Genomic DNA, 20721 nt, shown 5'->3' on the forward strand with positions numbered 1-20721 from the left:
ATACTAATATTGAAAGTGTATTTCTCCTGATTATACTAATTATTACTGGAGGACTTGCATTTCTTTCGTCAGAATAGAACATTGAGAAAAGTATCAATAACATGAAGCAAAAGAAAACAGGAAGCAATGGACACGATCAGATTCTCAATGAACATGAATTGAAAACATGATATGAAAACACTAAATTGAAATTCACCTATCAACATCACCTTTGTATTTATAATAAAACACTAAATGTTAATTTATGAGAATATGGGGAGGTGAAAAGGCTGCTAATTGATATGCAATTATAATGTTAATTGAAATGCAATAAAAAAGCTTGTGGGTGAGGCTTTCTATTTATTCAATTAATTATTAGATTATTGTATTATTATATGGAGAAATTTGTGGGGGGGGGGGGGGGGGGGTGTCAAAAAAGGAGGAAAAAAAAAAATAGAAATGCTGATCATAGAGAGATGCTGCATCACCTTAGGTCTATAGCTTTATATTATATATAGGTTTTTCAATTCCTTTTTCCAACACTTTGTATAAGATGAAAAGATATGAAAATTTTGGCTCCAGATCTATGTTTTTATGGGGAATACATGAATTGTTCGAACAAAATATTCAATTAGTTGGGTGCACAATTTTTTTGGTAAGCTTTAAGTGATTTCAATCATTAGATTACTTAACAATAGTTTTGGGTTGATATAGTAAAATTATCATTCTATTTCTGGCTCCTTAACAGGCGTGCCAAGTCAATAAATGACAAGTAAAATTGGACGGAGGGAATACTTGTGAGACAAATAGAATGGACATAATTAAAACTTTCTGAATGTAAGGACACGTGTCATCTAGACCAATCACAACTTACAAAGATCCGTATTTAGTAGGACTAAATTTATTCACATCCTCTCTCACACAGGTAGATTGAAGTATCACAAGAAGCCACCAAATAGACTACCAATTACAAGCACATATAACACGTCTTCTAGACATCATTTTCGTTAAGGATCACAAGAAGTGAGATGATAAATGCATAATCCACTCCAGGATAAACTCTGACTTGAAAGCTTTCCTTGCCTTTCCATAGAAAGCTTCCTAGTTTGAAGTTGTCATTCACCTACCATAGTTGCATAAAAGGGTTATTTAATTTAAGAAACATAATCAAGATTCAAGTAGACAAAAAAAAACAAGATTTATTAGTACCTCAGCAAGCAGAGTTTGGCCTCTGTGCACTTTGAATGAGTGAGAATGATAAGATCCAATAACTTGGAAAATAGGGACATCTTCAATGGCATTGCTTGGCAAGAAAACATCTAGTCGAGTTTTCATCTGAAGGGCATTAGATCGCTGCACGCTATACAGCATATGGCTTGCATCTGAACTCTCCCTTCCATGAACTGTCCACCTGTGTCGATTTGTCATTGCCTAATATATAGACCATAAACAGCTTAGTCAAGCCAATATTCCCACGTACAAAAAAATTAAGTCCATTCTAAAATTCTTGGAATGGCGTCATGACTAGAAATATTTCAACAAAGAAGTACCTAATTTTCCTGAATTAAAGAGAACAATACTCCTGTTTCATTTATACCGGACATGAAATTTAAGAAATTAAAAAAAGGAATACTTTTGACACATACTTGAAGTACCCTAACTGTTTTAAACTTTTTACATTTCTATGGCTAGAAGTGTCTGCCTTAAATGATAAAATAAGAATTTTGAAATTAAAAGAGTTTTCAAATTTAGAAAGGTGTCATTATTTCTTTAACAAATCAGTAACCGCGTTCATATGAACTTAGTACAATTGAGGTAAATTGTACATAGACAGATGCAGCTACAATTGTGTCACCGCGTTCATATGAACTTAGTACTTCTGATGCAGATCGGAACACAATTTTATGTATAAAATTCACTAATGTTGCAACAAATAGCATGTTAGAACACATAATTTCAAAATATAATGTGTTCAGTGCTAAAAATTAAAAGTTAGAATCCATAGAGATTTTGCAGTTGATATGGTAAAGGAATTGGAGGGAAAAACTCTAAAAATGGTTGAAAAAGTAGACTAGCTATACCTTTTCCCTCATAGTGAGAATTGGAAGGCCTGCTGGATCGCGCATGCTTCTTTTCTTGTTAAGTTGCCAAAGACTGCCATCAAGTTGGAAGAGCAAATTACCAGTTATATCTAATACATCAATATGTGCACCTGTGACTCCTCTTATCTTTTTCTTCACAATCAAGTCAATCTGATAAGGTACACAAAAACAATCCCCTACAACACTAACTAGGGGTGCCACAGGTACCCCATATGCCATTTGATCAGGTACTTTAGCCATTTGATCAAATAAACTATATGCTTTTAAATTCAATATTTCAAGATATTGAGAATTAATTGAATCCTACACAAATGAAAAACGTGAAGCTTTTATTATATGTACCAGATCTTCTTCCCTTGTTATGCTTAAGTATACAAATCATTACACCTTTTATAGGCCTCTTTCTTTAGTTCTTTCATTGAAATTACTAGTAGTAATCTAAGGAGAAAAAGAAACGCTGTTACGCATGTAACCTGAGGGGATTTGTTTTTACTTCTAATTTATCAGATTTTCTATAGAAAACAATTTGATTGAGGAATATATATTGTCCTTATTAATTTTGGTATCATCTGTACTTCTTTCTGCAAAAGGGATTAATAAATATTTACGTAAATGAGATTCGAACAGAAGAAATCGTTTTTTGGTCCTTTACAAAAAAAATATATAGTTTTATGACCCTTTTGCAATAAATCTTCATTTTTTTTTACGTATAAGAGATCTGAAAAAATCATTTTCTTCTATTCAAATTGTAAAATTTCTTCTATTCAAATTGTAAGAGGCCAAGAGATCTTATTTCTTCAAAAAAAAATATATATATGGTAGTACAAATTTATAATGCCTTTTGAACTTTCATTGCGCCAGGTCGCCTTATTTTCCGTTTTATTAAATTGAAGTATGAGGTAACTAATCTGACATAATTCAAAGCTAAAACTTAAATTAGTTTACATGGTAACTTGCTAATTAAGATGTATTAGATAGTCAACGAATGATCAATATTTTTATCCAAGCATTCTTTATTTCTCTCTGACTTTGAAATTGTTCTTTCGAAAACTCCCCAAGACCAAAAAGCTTCAATTACAGGACGCTCATGATAGAACTGCTTTTAAAAAAAAAATAAAAAAAATACATAGGGAATAGGAAAAGGAAAAATGCTTGTTTTCTTGAGTTTTTAACATTTTAAATTATAATTGAATTTTTCACTCAACTTCTTTTTTTCTTGCGGTACTTCCTCTGGAGTGGTCACTGGTCAGGTATGATTAAGCTCAAGGACGGTGTGTTTGGTAGGAAGAAAAATATTTATCACAAAAAAGCTTTTTAAGTAAATAAGCAATTTTATTATTTATGTTATTTTATTATTCGATAAGAAAATAAAAAATATAAAGGCAAACACTAAAGGAATGGAGTGGGGCGTGTGTTGGGCTAAATTCGTACAACACAGCTGGACCAGTACCGTTAAGTCACGTGGCTAAGTGGATAAGTCGAGACTGAGTCAGTACTTAGTGTTACCGGAAGTAATTATGTTGTACTGGAGCTGCCGCCTGGTCCTGGAAACCGTTGGAATAGCTCCAGAGGAGAGCTCAACGGGTTGCCGTTACAAATAGGGTTGAACGTTATCTTTTGATGTTATTAGCTTTAATGGTCCTCTTTATTGCTTATTATTATTACTTAATTATTGCTCATTATGGGTAGCAGCATAATACATGGAATATGTACCCCTAGCTCTTAGTATAAATAAGAATTGTCATTCCCATTGCAAGGTGACAAAATTCAAGAGAATACATAACTCCCAATACACTTTCTCCTTTTTAAAGTTCTTTTCTATTTTGCTACGTTATCTGCCACAAGCTTGGCCGGAGGAACTAGCACTGGGTTCAACCGAGTCTTAGGCGATCCTTAACCTTGCTTTGCTTTATTTCATTTTAGTCTAATTTATTTGCATACTTTACTGATTTATTGGTCATTTTGATCCACGTGTCCTGGACCACGAATACAAATTCAACTGATCCGTTTTCGGGGTAAACAGTTTGGTGCTCACCGTAGGGCCAGGACAATTGTGGTTGTCGCTGTGACCATCGTTTGTCTTACTAACATTTTTTGAGTTTCGTGTTTTCCTAAGTATCTATTTCAAGTATGACAGAAGAAAACGACAACACGAATACTGGAAACAATTCAAGCAATATTTCGCTGGGTCCGACCGGCATGCCCCTCTAAGTACCATTGGATGGTTTGCATCCTCAAGATCCAAACGGGGATGCAACAGGAAGCGAGCAAGATCGCAATACCACCGAGGACAATATTCCTACCGACGAGATTAGCATAAAGGCGATGCAGGTCATGAGGTGACAATATTACTTGATGAGGGAGGAGATGGATTAGATGAGACAGACCGTCACGTCCCTCGCGGCCGGTCCACAGGTTAGTTTCACGACTCTCGGCGGAGTCCCTACCACTCCTATCAGTGCAAACATTGTCGCTGATGGTAGCAGACAAACCATAGGAAGGAACGGAGATGCTTCCAGCAGTGAGACCGCACCTGACGATCCTTTCCAAGTCAAAGTCAAGCAATTCATGAGAGAGATCACTGGGAAAATATATCAAACTTCCAAGGAGGCCGATAATAATGCCAAGGAGTTCCAAGGCGTTTAAGCTAAATTTCTGAGGCTCCCCTATGTTATAGAAGGCCCGACGCAAGGAAGTATATTCAACGAGCATACAAACGTGAAGCCGCTCCAGAGTTGATCCCAAGTAGGTTCAAGATGCCTGATATCCCCAAGTATGACAGAATGACGAATCCACAAGAGCATATCATGGCTTACACAATGGCGGTGAAAGGCAACGACTTGAAGGAGAAGGAGACAAAGTCAGTCCTAATAAAATAATTTGGTGACACCCTCGGCCCGGGGCCTATGACATGGTATACCCAACTGCCAGAGCATTCAATTACCTCATTTGCTATGTTGGCCGATTCATTCATCCAAGCTCACGCCGGTGCCAGAAAGGTGAACATGGGAAAGGAGGACATCTTCCGCATCGTGCAAGGAGAATTTGAGCGCCTCCAACACTTCATTACATGGTTCCAGAAGGAACGTATGCTTTTGCCTGCTGTACCGGATGAGTGGGCAGCTGAAGCTTTCACCAAGGGATTGAACCCCTTACCTCTTGTTTGGATGGTTGTTTCTTGTTGTTCATTAATGTATGGTTATCTATGAAACCATATTTGGATCCATTGTTCTTAAAATTATATGGTATGATATTGCAAACCCGTTGTAATTCCATAGTTATATAATCATGAAAAAGTTTAATTTTTGTAACCACAGATTTGGTGATTTTTGCGTGGTTACATATTTAATTTCTCAATTATACCCTCAATCCACCCCCCACCTCACCCTACCACTCACCCCACCTACCCCCACATCAACTACCCTACCCCACCCCACCACTCCTACCCCACCCACCACTAATTACCCCACTTTTATCCCACAGCCACTCACCTCACACCACTCACCCCTCCACCACCCTTACCCCCACCCACTACCCTCACCACAACCCAACCTCACCCCATAACTACTCATCCCCACCCTACCACATACTACCCTTCCCTCATCCCATAACCACCCACCCCTACCCACCACTAACTTATCTTTTAAAGTTTCTATTTTATCCTTTACCTGAATTTATTGATATATAGAAACTAATTTTTTAATTAAAAATTAAAGGTATTATAGTAAACTTATAAGTTATTATACAGTACCATATAGTCAAACCAAACAATATAAATGTTATTAAACCACTACAAACGATACTGTCTATTCAAATATTGTGTTCATTAATACAGTACAATACAATACAATACCATACTATACCGTACCATACTGTACATTAATCAACCACGGGAAACAACCATCCAAATAGGGGGTTAAATTCGGATGCTCCCCAAAGGTTCAAAGAGAACCTGCTGGAGTTCCAGGCTAAACTTGGGAGGATGTGCACAGCAGATATGAGTCAAAGATCCAGGTCGAGGATAACTTACTGGGGTTCCAACCATACCGACCTCCGAAAACGATCGGTGGCAGGTCAAGCTATTGATCGTTGGAAACACCACAAATGAACAAGAATGAGAACCCTCGGAAGAACAATCGCGGGCTGCAGCCTAAGAATAATCCATCTAAGACTGCTCTGAAGGGGACAAAGTATCCTAAGCTCATAGATTACAATTTCACCAACAATGATGCCCAAATGGTGTCCGTACTGAAGTCCCATCCGGCATCACACCCTCCTAGACCGTTGCGGTCAGATCCTAGTGCTCGAGGTCAGACGGTTTAGTGCGAGTTCCATGGGACCCCAGGGCACAAAACCACGGATTGCTGACACCTCCGGGAGGAAGTGGCTAACATGCTCGCCAGGGGTCATCTCCGAGAGTATCTCAGTGATAGGGTAAAAATAACTATGGTACAGTCAAACCAGAAGAAGAAGAAGAAGAAGGTGTACCCGGCGCTCTGCCACATGTCATTAACATGATTTTTGATGGATCCATACTGGGACCATCTAAGTCAATTGCAGGAAACATTTGAGGTCCTGAGGCAATATAACATGAAGTTGAATCTAGAGAAATGTGCATTCAGAGTTGGATCTAGAAAGTTCCTCGGTTTCCTTGTCTCTTAAAAAAGGTTAGAAATAAACCCGAAAAAGATAAAAGCTATAGAGGACATCCCGGATACATTGGAAAAAGTGAAGGCGATGCAGTGGCTAACCGGCCGCATAGCCGAACTCAGCAGGTTTATATCTTGGTCTTCTGAGAAGTGCCATAATTTCTTCTCTCTGCTAAAAAAGAATAACTACGTCGAGTGGACGCTGAAGTATCAGCAGGCGTTTCAAGATCTCAAGGCATACCTGTGTTCTCCTCCACTCATGTCGAAGCCGAAAGACGGTGAGCTTTTGTTAATTTAGCTGGGCGTCTCCGAGGTAGCGGTAAGTGCTATCCTGGTACGAGAAGAGCAAGGTACATAATTTCATATCTATTATGTAAGTCGAGTTATGTCTGGGGCCAAAACATGGTACCCTCTCTTGGAAAGACTGGCATACGCTTTACTAATGGCTTCGGGAAAGTTTCGATCGTATTTCCAATACCACCAAATTGTCGTAGTGACCACGCTCCCTTTGAGGAATCTGATTCACAAGCCCAAATTGTCAGGGCGGTGGGCGAAGTGGGCGGTTGTGTTAAGTGAATTTGGTAGTTAATTTACGCCCCGTACTGCGATCAAATCTCAAGTCCTTGCGGACTTTGTGGCTGATTTTCAGTCCGAGTTTAGCTCTCAAAGCCAAAAAGGAAGCCTCCTTAGTACTAGGGGCTACACTCATAGTGTGGATGCTCTATACTGACGGAGCGTCCAACGTGAAGGGAACGATGTTGGGTGTAGTCCTATACACCCCTACGAGAGAAATCTTGAGGCAAGCAAATAGTAGCGTGCCCGTGACTAACAATGAAACAGAGTACGAATCTTTGATTGCAGGTCTCGAGCTAGCCTGGGGACTAGGTTCAGAAGTCATCAAGATAAAGTGTGACTCCTCATGGGTCACAAATCAAGTACATGGAGTGTTCGAGGCCAAAGAGGAGCACATGCTATGATACTTGGAGAAGGTGATAAAGTTGCTTGCCCGATTTCAAGAATGGATTGTGGTGCACGTGCCTAGAAAAGAGAATGTGGAAGTTGATGCACTCGCCAACTTGGGCTCTTCAACGGAGTCATCAGGCTCGAGTTCTAAATCAGTGGTCCAATTACTGCACTGGGTAATAGACCAGACAGGTTATGATGAAGTCAACACTACAAGCCTAGTTTGGGATTGGCAGAATGAATTCCTGGACTATCTCAACACGGTCCCTGTAAGCTAAGACAGCTCAGTATTGCATTGGGGACAATTTGGTCCACTGGAGATGTTTCTTCGGTCCAATGGCGAGATGTGTAAGGCCTGAAGAGTCTGACTATGTAATGCGAGAAGTCCATGAAGGCATTTGTGGCAGTCACTTGAGCGTGGAATCACTCACTAAGGAGTTGTTCCGGCTTAGGTATTACTGGCCTAGAATGGAGGAGGATGTGAAGACATTCGTCCGAAAGTACGACAAAGGCCAGCAGTATGCCCAAATTCTGCATCAACTAGGTGAGTCCGGTGATTTCCCTTGGGCCATTCATGAAGTAGGGCATGGACATAGTCGGACCGCTGCCAGCAGGACCTGATCAGGTGCATTTTGTATTGATGGTAACTGACTATTTTTCTAAATAGGTCGAGGCGGTAGCACACAAAAAGGTCCGAGAAAAGAAGGTGATCGACTTCATTTGGCAACACATAATCTGTCGGTTCAGCATACCAAAGGAAATAGCTTGTGATAATGGTCCACAATTCATCGGGCCCAGGGTTACAAAGTTTTTCGAGGATTTGAACATCAAACGCGTAACCTCAACTTCGTATCACCCCAGTGGAAATGGTCAAGCAGAATCAACAAACAAAACTATTATCCAGAATTTGAAGAAGAAGTTGGAGGACGCTAAGGGAGCTCTGCCGTAAAAACTCTCGAGGGTGCTTTGGGCATATAAAACAACGCTGAAATCCAGCACTGGTGAGACTCCGTTCTCCCTAGTATATAGGGCAGGGGCATTGATTCTGGTAGAAGTTGGTACTCCCAATCCAAGGTATGATCGGGCATAAGAGCAACCCAACACGGAGGCAATGTTGGTGCAATTGGATTTACTAGAAGAAAATAGAGATTTGAGGTATGTTCGGATGATCGCCCAATAGCAGCGGATGGAACGTTACTATAACTGTCGAGCTAACCTCCGGCACTTTAAAGTTAGGGACTTAGTACTTCGGAAGGTGACGCACAATACCGGAAATGCCAATGCCGAAAAGCTCATGCCAAATTGGAAAGATCCCTACAAGGTAACGACATTACAGGCAAAAGGTCCTACCAGCTAAAAGATAGCGACGGAAACAAGGTCCCAAGAAATTGGAACGTTAGCTTCCTTAAAAGGTATTATGTCTGACTGAAGAGACTGTTACCAGTGGTGTTGCACTCTTTTTTCCTTCAACCAATTTTTGTCTCAATTGGATTTTCCCAGCAAGATTTTTGATGAGGCAACACCGTTTGGTTATTTGAATGTTTTCCCTGAGGCACTCACCAGTGCTTCGAACCTCATTCTTTGCCCCCAAACACTGGGGTTATATATATGCATTAAGGCTTGGCCATGCACAAATGGCCAAAAAGCAAGATGTCGGAATGTTTAAGACTATAATTGTAAATTGGGACTGGCCGGACATAAATAAACATGTAATCGGACTGACCACACTAGATGGCAGATGTGCTAATGTTTTGTAACTCAAGAAAAAGTTAAGGGAATCAATAAAATTTTCCTTCTTTTAAAAAATCTTTGCCACGAAAAGCAAGTACATTAAACGGATGCAATTTATGTCATAGCAAAAACTTGTGCCAAAACGAATTGGAGACGTCCTTTTCTAAAGCACCGAGAAATAAGGGCCCTCTCTTATTAATAAAACCTCATTCGAAATTTTAAAGGAAAAAGGAAAACAAGTTAAAGTTCGGACATAATAGCAACCGAACAAAAATTTGTCCGGCATGAAAACAAAAAACGATTCTAAAAAGCCTTGTAGGGAATTGACAATTTAGGTCGATAAAAAAAAACTAGTATTTTCGAGATTGTCGGGTTAAAGCCACTCGGACAGGAACTCTGTGACTTTAGAATCTCAGGATCGATCACTTCGTTTTTCAAAACAAGGATTACCAAGTTTAAGCTAAGGAAATGAAAAATGCAAGAGCTCAAAAGAAAGTCGCAAAGATAAGTGTATTACATTAAAATTCTCCCCGGCCTAGTAGCACTCGAAGGTAAAGAGCAAAAGAAGTAAGTCGGTAGGCCCGACTTCATAAAAGACCAATCCAAACTAAAAGTGTTTGTCTGAAATAAAAAAGAAAAAGATTAAACACGGCATGCAGACCCAAGAAATTGATTATTTTTAAGGTTAAGAGGTGGACAGGCACTCGTTGTCAACATCAAAGACGCAACAGCTGGCCTGCACTTCCCTCTAGTGTACTTCCAATTGAACATTCCATGCACATAGCCGGGAGCTACAGGGGTGGCTGTAAAACAGAAGCAAGTTATGTATCGACGCCTATAAAAAATACGGGTAGGGAAAGCAAGGAGAATTCGGACTTACGAGTATAGTTCCATGTTTTTCAGGAAGGGCTTCGGGGAAGCAAGGTGGAGAAGATCTGTTCGAATCATAACTAATCGGTCAAAGTCGTCCTCAGTATTGGTTATCGGCCCGCTGGAGCTGTGGGGAACAAGTGGACCATTCTGCCTCGGAACAGACGTGGGATGTAAAGTTGCGTCAAGTCGTTGATGGTAAAGGCGAGTCAGGCGCGGTCAGCAAGGTTTTATATGCAGTAAACAGTTCTCCATAGTTGGGGTGCAAGTTAGCCTAGGCAGACCTGATACCTTCGGCAGAAGATCTTGATCAAACAAGGAATTGGTAGCAAGAACCGATGGTGAAAGGATAAGTATGGACCATGGAGTATCCCTCAACGTGGTTTGCCATCCTTTCTTCTATGCCAACTAGGAGGGTCATAACTTCAGGACCCAATTGCAATCTTGATATACTTGAGGGAGATCTTCGTTGGTTATCAGCGATATGATCTCGCATACTGACTCATGGCGGGTGTCAATCCGGAAATCTCCTAGATGTACATAGCCTAGCAGCAGCAGTATCTCTACTGCGAGGGACCCCAGGTCAATTTCCATGGTGATAGAAGCCTCTAGTACTTTCCCTTGACTTTGGGAAGGGGAGCGTTTAAACGAACAAGAGAAGGAAGGAAGTGAATGCGTAGGACTATTCAGTGCTAGTGCCATGATGGGAGTTAGTTGAGTATTACTTAGGGAAAAATTTATGGCTTTTGTAAGGAAAGTTCGATGCATAAAAGGAAGAAAATGATTCACTCGAATGAGGTGAATATGGAAAAGGGTTTGGAATTTGTATAAGGAAGGAGATCTTGGAGTTTCCCTAGAAACGGAGAGTCCTCTATCATCACGAAGCGTCAATCGACACCACCTTCCATGAATAGTGACATTTTGGGTGATTAGCGTGTCGATTGAGGTGATTGGACGTCATCATTTCCCGTGTAATCGGTCCAGGTTCAAATCTCTTCCACTTTCTAGACATAACTGTTCGAATATCAAAAAGTGGGGGAACTACTTGTATTAGGCTAAATTCGTGCAACACAGCTAGACCAGTACCATTAAGCCATGTGGCTAAGTGGATAAGTCAAGGCTGAGTCAGCACTTAGTGTTACCAAAAGTAATTCCGTTGTATCAGAGATGCAGCTTGGTCCGGGAGATCATTGGAATAGCTCCAGAAGAGAGCTCAACGGGCTGTCATTACGGATTAGGTTGAACGTTATCTTCTGGTGTTATTTTCTTTCTCCGATAATGTAATCTAAATATATGCTTCACTATACGAAGTCTCACAAAAGGGTAAGCCATAACCTACCTGGATAGCCGAACTGCAAACACTAACAACTCACTCATTTGTCTTGCCTTTCCGCTGAGCCTCAGAACCAAAGTAGTCTAATCATAATAGAAATCTAGACTAGAAATCATGAAGAATGATACTAATATTGCTACCATTCAATTTAGGTCAAATCCAACCCTGAAATTTGAGAAAACGGGGCCTACAAGGTCAAAACGGAAAATTCAAAAGCAAAAAATCAAATTAAGCACTAGGTTATCATAACCGAACAACTAATTGCTGATTTAACTCATGAAATCCCCTAATTTCAAAATTAAAGCAAAACCCCTAAAATTTGGGTATAAACCCTAACTTTTGATTCAAGAATTCAACTCTCATAATGGAATATAAAGGATTAGCAATCTTAGATTCATCAAAATCAAGCATAAAGCCCATTAATTTCACTATTAATAAGCCTAGATAGAACAATCATCGAAACCCACTTTTAATCTTCCATAAATAAGGAATGGATAAGTGAAGGGGAATCCCAAGATGATTAGGATTAATGGAATAGCAAAAGGATTAGGGGAACTTACCACCAAGAATTTCCACTAAAAGTCTCCAAGAACAGATCCCAAAAGTTTATTTTCGTAATGGTATTAAATGAGGGACTAAAGGCTTTTAATACTTCATTAGTAACACTCACGGTCCTTCACCCGCTTTGGCGACGCTAGGACCGCCCTAGTGGTCAAGCCCAATTGGCTTGGACCGCTCCAGCGGTATCGCTGCCGGAGTGCTGGTGCCGCCAAAGTGGGCACCAGACACCAGAAAATCCACTCAAGTTCACAATTCAATCCGATTTTTCAAATAATTCCCTATGCCATATGCTCACATACCCTACACATAGACACACATAAAAACACGTTACGAATGCGCTCGTAGCCTCGAAATTCCCAATGGAGATTTCGTTAATCGAGTCAACCCTCGATACCTTAATTCCAATTTCCCAACCCAAGTCCCAAAATGCATCCAAGTGCATTGGGAATCGAACCAGATACCCACACAAGTTCAAAATGACCATCCGGACCTCTCGGAATCGACGGATTCCCGAAAAAAGTCCATTAGCCCAAAAGTCAACTTTGGGTCAAATCCTTTTCACTTTAGGCCCATATTTCACAAAAAGTTACCTGAATCCAATCAAGACACCTCGGGAATCATGTCAACGGTCCCCTCGGATTTAAAGTGAGCTAATCAATGCTCGAAAAAAGGGTAAAATGTCGAAAAGACTATAACGAACAAACGAGTCGCTATAGGGTATGACTTGGGTTCTATCAAATTGCCTCAAGACCCTAGAAGGTGCATAAGGGTAAATTCCTTGAATTCCCATGAGTGGTAATCACAGGCATTTCCTCCCCTTAACTACAATTGTCAGTTATAAAGTCACAAAACAACCATCGTATGCTATCATCTCTAAGCCTAGAAAAGATAAAAGCCCAAACTTGTTTGGTCTGATTCCCGAAGTCAGGGCAACAGGTATTAAGGTCGTCCTTTTCTGCTGGCCTACTCATATACGGGGTACCCCAACCTTATTCATGTGTTTAAGGATCCACCATTATTGAAGTAGTTTGCATCCTTGGAAGTACCTAAAGTGGTTTCTACACAAGCTCAGGGCTCAGTACATATTGGCAAAAATAACGGGGGTCAAGTTAAAGAATTTGGTTTCGTCATTTTGGGTTATGCCAAGAAAGATAGCATGGGTGACTGAGATGACTTTGGTGTCTATGAATAAGGTTCCATCTTTAGGGAAAACAATGAGTCCTAAAAAGCAAATCGCAAAGGCTAAGGGTCAGGTAGCTTCCCAATCGGCATAGGTTTTGAATTCGACTGGTTGTTTCCACAAATCCACTTGGGTTACCGAATCTTTTGTACAACTCTTTAAAGGGTATGGTTGGACCGAATGTCCAATTGGCATGGTATAAGGATAACATTTTCAATATTTGGTTATGGGTGGGCTTTTCTGGGATTAAGACGTGATTGTCGGGTTTCTTTCTGTCACGACCCAACCGATGAGCCGTGACGGGAGTCTGACCTCTAGTGACCAAACACCCCCTATACTCACATCTGAATCATTCTGAACATTAAGGGCCCATAAAATGGCTTAAACTGATCTCATAATTAGACATTATGAACGCCGAACAATCTGTATATACATAAATATGATGAAGGAACAGTAAAAGCCAACTAAACTACTACATATGCTGTACACAAAATAATAGAAGCCGACAAGACTACATCATCTGACTAATACATACAACTATCTACAAACCTCTACTGGAATGAAAGTTGTAGAAAGGACGAGACAGGGTCCCGTCATACCCATATGCATACACATTAAAAGGGGCATACCAAAACTGACTATAACTCCGGATCGAATGGAGAGTACTGACCACTGCTAGATCTAGAGGTCCTACTGAGCTGGACCACCTGTCTGTCTCCCTGTACCTGCGGGCATGAACGTAACCCCCCGATAACTAGAGGTCCTAGTTATATATATATATATATATATATATAATTTTGGATAAGATCTGAACTCATAAGCTGAAATAACTAAATGCATGTACTTGTATGAACTAGTATCTGCTTGAATCTGCATAAACCTGTATAACTGACAATGCCTCTGTGGGCGCATAATATGCATGCTCATGCCTATCAATGAATGTCATACAGCTGTATACATGTGCGTATATAACGCCTGATATGCGCGTATGTAACGCCTGTCTCTTTTCTAATATCATATCGGCCTCTCTGCGGCCATCATCATATACATTGTTGCGATACTTGCAACCCGATTCTCATATCATCATTATAGTGCACCAGCTGATTAGGTGGTAATGCGTATATAACGCCTACTCCTTTCCATACCTCATATACATATAATACTTGCGTATATAACGCCTTCTGGTCACGGGTCAACATACATATATATATATATATATATATATATATATATATATATAAATGAATGTAATGCATGAATAACTGTATATATAAAACTGGACCCATGAACAGAAGGAATAATCATAACGGGGTGCATGAATGTCAAAAACCGAAATACTTCTAATGCTTCTAAGAGTAGAGTAATATGGACTCGTTTACTCGCTTATTGGATCATATCATAGGATCATGCCAAAGAAGGAAGGGATCGCCTTAACATACCTGAACGTATATCAAATCGTCCGACTCCAACTTCTCGACTTGTAAATCTACAATTAAGATAACATAGACCTTTATTAGGCTATGCACTTCATTTACTAACCTCCTTTAGATGCATAGAGAGGTTAATGAATCATGGACAACATTTCTCTCATAAGCTTAACAACCCTTCAACTCCTCATTCACTTTAATACCAATCATAACAACAATAACAACACTTATATATCAAAATATATTCAAATCTATTTCCAATCATCTCTTAAAATAACCCTAAGCTACTATTTTGTCTTTCATCAACTTACCACCACTACCTCCTCTTTACTTAGAATCACTAAAACTCTTGATACTCAACTTAAATACAAAAGTAGAAATCATTTACATACCTTGAGAGGTCAAGAATCTCAAGAATCACTTCAACTTCAACTCCCTAAACTCCACAACTTGAAGAAACCCTAGAAGCAACCTTTCTTTTTCACCATCTCGGGTTTACGGGGTCCGGGTCTTGTCAAATCTTCACTGATATGATGGAAAATATTGGAAGAGAATATTTTAGGGTTTTCTGATTTTTGGGAGGAAAATATGAAATGAAGTCGCGACCTACATATTTATACTTAGAAGCCAAAAAGGCTACAGCGGTCCGGTTCGACGAGCGGGTCGACGGTCCGTCGATTTGCCCATCGACTTGCGCCTGCTGATGCATGGCTGCGGAATCCCATCGACACCGCACGTCGACGGTCCGTTGAACATGTCAACGACCCATCGACGATGACTGGTGTCCTACAGGTTTTCTAGTTCAGTTCCGATCGCGTCGACTTGATTCGCTCAACTTCTAACTCTGTAAATTATCCGGAACGCATACTGGTACTTTTGTACACGGGGTAAGACACTTCTTATCTCCAAACTCGGGCTCGGGTCTCTATTCCAAGGACATACCCGGCTAGGAAACCATAGGTTCTACTACTACGAAGACGAGAGGTGTAACACTTTCTTCTTTTCAAACAAGTCCCCACACTATCTATGACATCTCGCAACTCCTCCAGAGTCAGGGCCATCTCCACGTCATCCCCAAATCGGAAAACCAACATATCTCGATCCCAAAACCCAATAATCATCTCAAATATATCCTACAACCCTTCATCGTCATAATAGAGGTTAGGTTTCCTAAGTAGTAGGTGATTTTATTTCTTTCATCCTTGTTCATTCTACCGTACCATATATTCAACAAGTCGGCTGCCTCAATGACCATGTAAAACTGTAAATTGATCGACATCTTCAAAAAAATAAAGTCAAGGTTAATGACCCTATTTTCAGAGTCGCCACCTAATTTTATATTGAAAATTAGGAAAATCGAGTAAAAAGAATTTATCAAAACAAGCGAAAAAACCTTTTAAACCAGAGTTCGAAGTAAAGGTTTTGGTAATTCCTTAGGGAAAGTTTTAAGCACCCTAGAATTAAGGATCCGTAGAATACGATTGACTACAAGCTTCAATGTGTGATTAATGTGATTATTTACTTAAAGTACTTCTTTCTTACAAAAAATTGTTATGCTTATCATTAATTCCTCATTTTTGGCAAAATATCCTCTTTGGAAAAAGGTGTTTGGATTAAAAATGTGTATAAGAGTTCGACTCACTTCATTTCTGGCGGAAAAGACACTTGAGATGTCTCCCAAGTTGAGTTCCCAAGTAGAGTTGCTACTGATTTGGTCCAAATGATATGAGTTTAGCTCTTGTAAGTCTTTATTACTCATATAAGAAAATAAGTGGAGTATATCTCTTTTATAATAATACTTATAGGTATGTGAAAAAGAGTTTATTGTTTCCATCATTTTAATCCATTGAAGCTTATATGTCAAACATATTCTAACACCAAATCCATCTTCTCAAATTGGTCCAAATATATCCACCTTTTTTTGTCCTTAAAGTTTGTGCTTTTGGCCTTTTGGCCCAAACGGTTTGAAATTCCTTTAAGTTTTTGTACCAGAATTACAAGTTCCAAATTCAGTTTATATATAATAAAAAATAGATTCATCTAATCTTGCGAAATTCTAAGTTTTGTTCCAATTTGCATTAAAAATCAGCCTAAGTTGTAAGAGATATTTTCCGTTCATCCAAGTCCAAGAAAAAAAAAATGCAGTCCAGTTTTTAATTTAAACTGCGCCTACGGCCCAGAACAACTTTGTTCTTTTCCAGGTTTTGCCAAAGGGGCATGAGGCCCAAAGCATTCAAGTTTTGATCCAAAATCTATTTAACTAACCAAGTTATCAATTCAGTTTTGCACTTTGAAAAAATCTTATAATAGGACTAAGTTACCGATTTCATGCTTTATATTAGAGATTAGCCGAGTTTGAAAATCATTTGAGGCAACTTCCTAACAATACTATGCATATTTCCTAAGTTCTAAGCATATAAGAGGCCGATGAATAAGTGAAGCTAATATTGAGAAGGCCCACCTATGGGTAAAAATAGGTAACTGGTAGGCTTAGGTAGGTCCAACAGGTTTTGTCGAGAAATGGCCCAAGCGGCCCACATGGAAATACCATGCAAACAAAGAGGAGAAAAGAAAAAATGCGGTTAGAGAATACCTAGACTTAATCACTAATTTAAATAAACATAAAAAGAACTTGAATGACTTAGAGAATGCGGTTAGAGAATACCTAGACTTATATACACGTGAATGTATACCAGATACATATATGTCGTAAATCCCATGAAGACATATATATCAAAGTAATATAAGACTTAGAGAAGATGAATAACTTGTGCAGCAATGCAACATGCGTATATGGACATAGAAGGGATGGTTTAAACTTACAAACACATGCGCAGAATCTTAGTTTTAAGATTACATATCCATTATGAAAGACAACAAATCAATTTAAGCAATCAAAAAACACAAGATAGGTTATTGTGTGGTCATGGATCCTAAAAAGGGAGGGAAAGGGGAAAAGTTGATATGAAAGGTCATTGTGAAGTCTCATAGACAGTCTAGGCCAAAGCATATATCACAACTAACATATAGCACATTTCCAGATATTCCAACTCATTATAAATGTACACTGACACTATATTCAAATTAGGACATGCATCTTGAGGTATTTGAAACAATATTGCAATGCAAACTATCATAAGGTCTCAGACTTGTCAATTTATAAATATAGAAAAAAAGACCTATTCTGAGGGATTAACGTGCTTGGATCCTTAATCAGAAACGTTAAGTATATGTTTATGTAGTGAGCAGACTACAGAATTTAGCCGTTCCAACACAAGTAAAAAGAAGTTAAGGGAGGAAACAAAGGAGCATGCAGCACATCGAAACTGACTTTACCATTTGACATAGCCAAAGGAAAACCACATAAATGAACAAACTTACAGGTCATAAGAAAGGGGTAAAACCACTAGAAAGTAAGCTCTGAAAAGCAATAAGACCAGACCAGGCTCAAGATATGCACATAGGATTTTAAAGGGATCAATAAGGCCAACCAGGCTTCCCTATAATACTTCAAACATCATTTCAATTCTGAGAAAAGGTTCATGCTACTTTTAAACCCTTCTTTCAAACCAAGATGCAAACAAGTAGATTCAGTTTTCACTAAAAATAGGGAAATCTAGTCAAATATGGACACTACCACATACACAGGCTAATTAAAGCCAAAATAAGACATACAGGGACCTAAATGACCATTTTTTCATATCAAAGTATGCTTTTATTTCAACAAAGTCATAGATGATCCCACAGATGCACAATAGTTTAAGCAAACATGACTAACTTATTTTTTCAGACACATACATGCACCATAGACTATGGAAACTTCATATTAACAAGAAAGGGAACATAAAAAGTGTTTGAATGATGGACAAAAATATAACAATTCAATATTAAACAAACATAAGGCAGCCATCATGTTTAACTAAGTGATGCGAGTTAGAACAATCCTGTTCAAATCTCTAAAGAACATTTCAGTTTCCTTTATATGTAAAAACCTTGATTCGCCTAGTATGAACCAACTTCTGTCATGTTGTTTAAATCTAAGCTCATACTAATCATTAAGGGAGTGAAAATACTTTAAAAGTTGAGTAAAATAAGGATTGAATATGTCTTAAGCATGCTAATGATAATATTAAACAAAATAAAGCATATGAACACTCATAAGCTATAGCACTAAGCATTTTAAAGGTCAAATAGGCATTCGCTGATTCAAACCCCTATATGCATATCTAAACCCCAATGTGGCTTCTTAAATACAACCCCATTATACTACTAACACATGATAAGGACCATTAGAGTTAATAGGGATATAAACAGATCCAAGTCTAGACAAAACATAATGTAATCAAGCTGAACATAGACATTCATTTGATGGTGCAGGGATTAACTGGGTTATAGGGTGATTTATACTAACATTTTAACATAGAAAGTTAATCCAAAATAGCATGTCTAACACAGATTTAGCATATGTGATTAGATTCACATCCTCCAATTACTAATTAACTTAAACAACTGACATGACACTTGCTGACTTGAACATGTAAACATTCAGACATTACTTTCCACTAAAAGTGCAGAGGATTCTAAAACAACTTGACATACTAACAACTAGACTAAACTACAATACATGACTAAACTAATCAACATATATAAAGTACTACAAAATAACCTAATTAACACACAGTTATATTAAACTAAACTATCAAGCACAAAACCAAATTCTAAAGAAAATAACTAGGAGTAGTATTTACCTTTTTTGAATGCAGCCTTGGTCGAGAAAAGATCTGGAGATCCTTGCTCTTCAAATCCCAAACTCAACCACAACCAAAAAGAAAATAAATATTTAAAACTTAAAACTTAACTTGAATAATTAAAGTTCTCAACAATATGCAAAAACCCTAGGTAATTCAAGTTTTTTTTTTTATGTGTGAATATCTAATATTCGGTATTCGAGTCCTTCTAAAGGTGTGAATGGGGGTTCTATTTATAGAACCCCAAATTTGAGAGACCCTAATCTCAAATTGATGTGGGACAAATGCAAATTTCTTAGAATTGCCTCCTCACATCACACTTCAGGGCCAAGATTCAAGCATTTAAACATATCAAGGGTCAGATTCGACTAAAAAATGATCGATCCACTCGGTTCTTTACGAACCAATGAAAATAGTGGATTCAAAATCACATACAACAAAACTAATTAAGTATTTTCAGTCAATGACCGTTGCAAATGCAGAAAAAGCAAGAAAAGGGGAAAGTTATACCATGTTTGGGTTGGACCTCGGTGAAAATGGGTGAAAAATGGCAGAGCAATAAATGTTCTTGCCATTCTCAGCTATGCAACACTCTCAAACTCCAAGTGGGCCCTCCTTTTTTCCATTTCCGGCATAGGCGATGTGAGGAGAGAGGATGGGGCGGCTAGGGTTTTGAAGGGCAAAACCCTTCTCTCGTTCAAATGAAACCTGATGTGGTCTGTTTGGACTGTTTTTGTGTGTGTATATGTGGGACTGGGCCAGGTCGCGGTCCCAATGGACTGGGCAAGCCAAAAATAAAGGAGGGGGGGGGGGGGGAAGGGATTTGTATCATGTATACATTGTATACATATAGGGGCAAAAACGAACATTCTTAATAAAATGGTCATAATTAGAAATGTTTATTAATTAGACACTTCAATTGTGACCAAAATTTAAACTACTTAACCAATTAATTAAATTAAAGGCATGATTAATTATATAAAATACTTAAATTGCAATTATGGCCTTAATCAACTTAAATCATGAAATTGGTTATTTCAATTATGACTACGTTTAACCTAATCAGCCAATTAGAGATTAATTTTTGCAGAAATGACCTCAATTGATTTAAGCCTTGAAATTGGCTATTTCATTTATGGCCACAATTAACTAACAATTGATAATTGTAGCCGCAATTA

General features: G+C 38.6%; 1 protein-coding gene across 2 annotated transcripts; it reads right to left on the bottom strand.

Annotated features, from left to right (window-relative positions):
• Window positions 1–774: 774 nt before the first annotated feature.
• On the bottom strand, window positions 775–20273 carry LOC132611501 (protein LURP-one-related 14-like). 2 transcript variants are annotated; one of them, XM_060325916.1, is made up of 5 exons: window positions 20054–20273; window positions 13998–14093; window positions 2061–2133; window positions 1189–1410; window positions 775–1102 (listed from the first exon to the last, which is right to left on the bottom strand). In XM_060325916.1, exons 1-5 carry the CDS (start codon window positions 20116–20118, stop codon window positions 971–973), a joined length of 588 nt encoding a protein of 195 aa, XP_060181899.1. In that variant the 5' UTR covers window positions 20119–20273; the 3' UTR covers window positions 775–970. The 2 variants fall into 2 exon arrangements, with proteins under 2 accessions (XP_060181899.1, XP_060181900.1); XM_060325917.1 differs by lacking the exon at window positions 13998–14093 and having other exon boundaries at window positions 20054–20267.
• Window positions 20274–20721: the final 448 nt, after the last annotated feature.

Source organism: Lycium barbarum, chromosome 9 (assembly GCF_019175385.1).
Source record: "Lycium barbarum isolate Lr01 chromosome 9, ASM1917538v2, whole genome shotgun sequence".
Lineage (NCBI taxonomy): Eukaryota > Viridiplantae > Streptophyta > Magnoliopsida > Solanales > Solanaceae > Lycium > Lycium barbarum.

Bases quoted from the DNA above. Each gene is read 5' to 3' on its own strand.
- LOC132611501 (XM_060325916.1), bottom strand. From the start codon at position 20,118: ATGGCAAGAACATTTATTGCTCTGCCATTTTTCACCCATTTTCACCGA. The intron at 14,094-20,053 runs GTATAACTTTCC...TCATGCCCGCAG, and splicing joins CGAGGTCCAACCCAAACATG to GTACAGGGAGACAGACAGGT. The intron at 1,103-1,188 runs GTACTAATAAAT...CAACTATGGTAG, and splicing joins GCCAAACTCTGCTTGCTGAG to GTGAATGACAACTTCAAACT.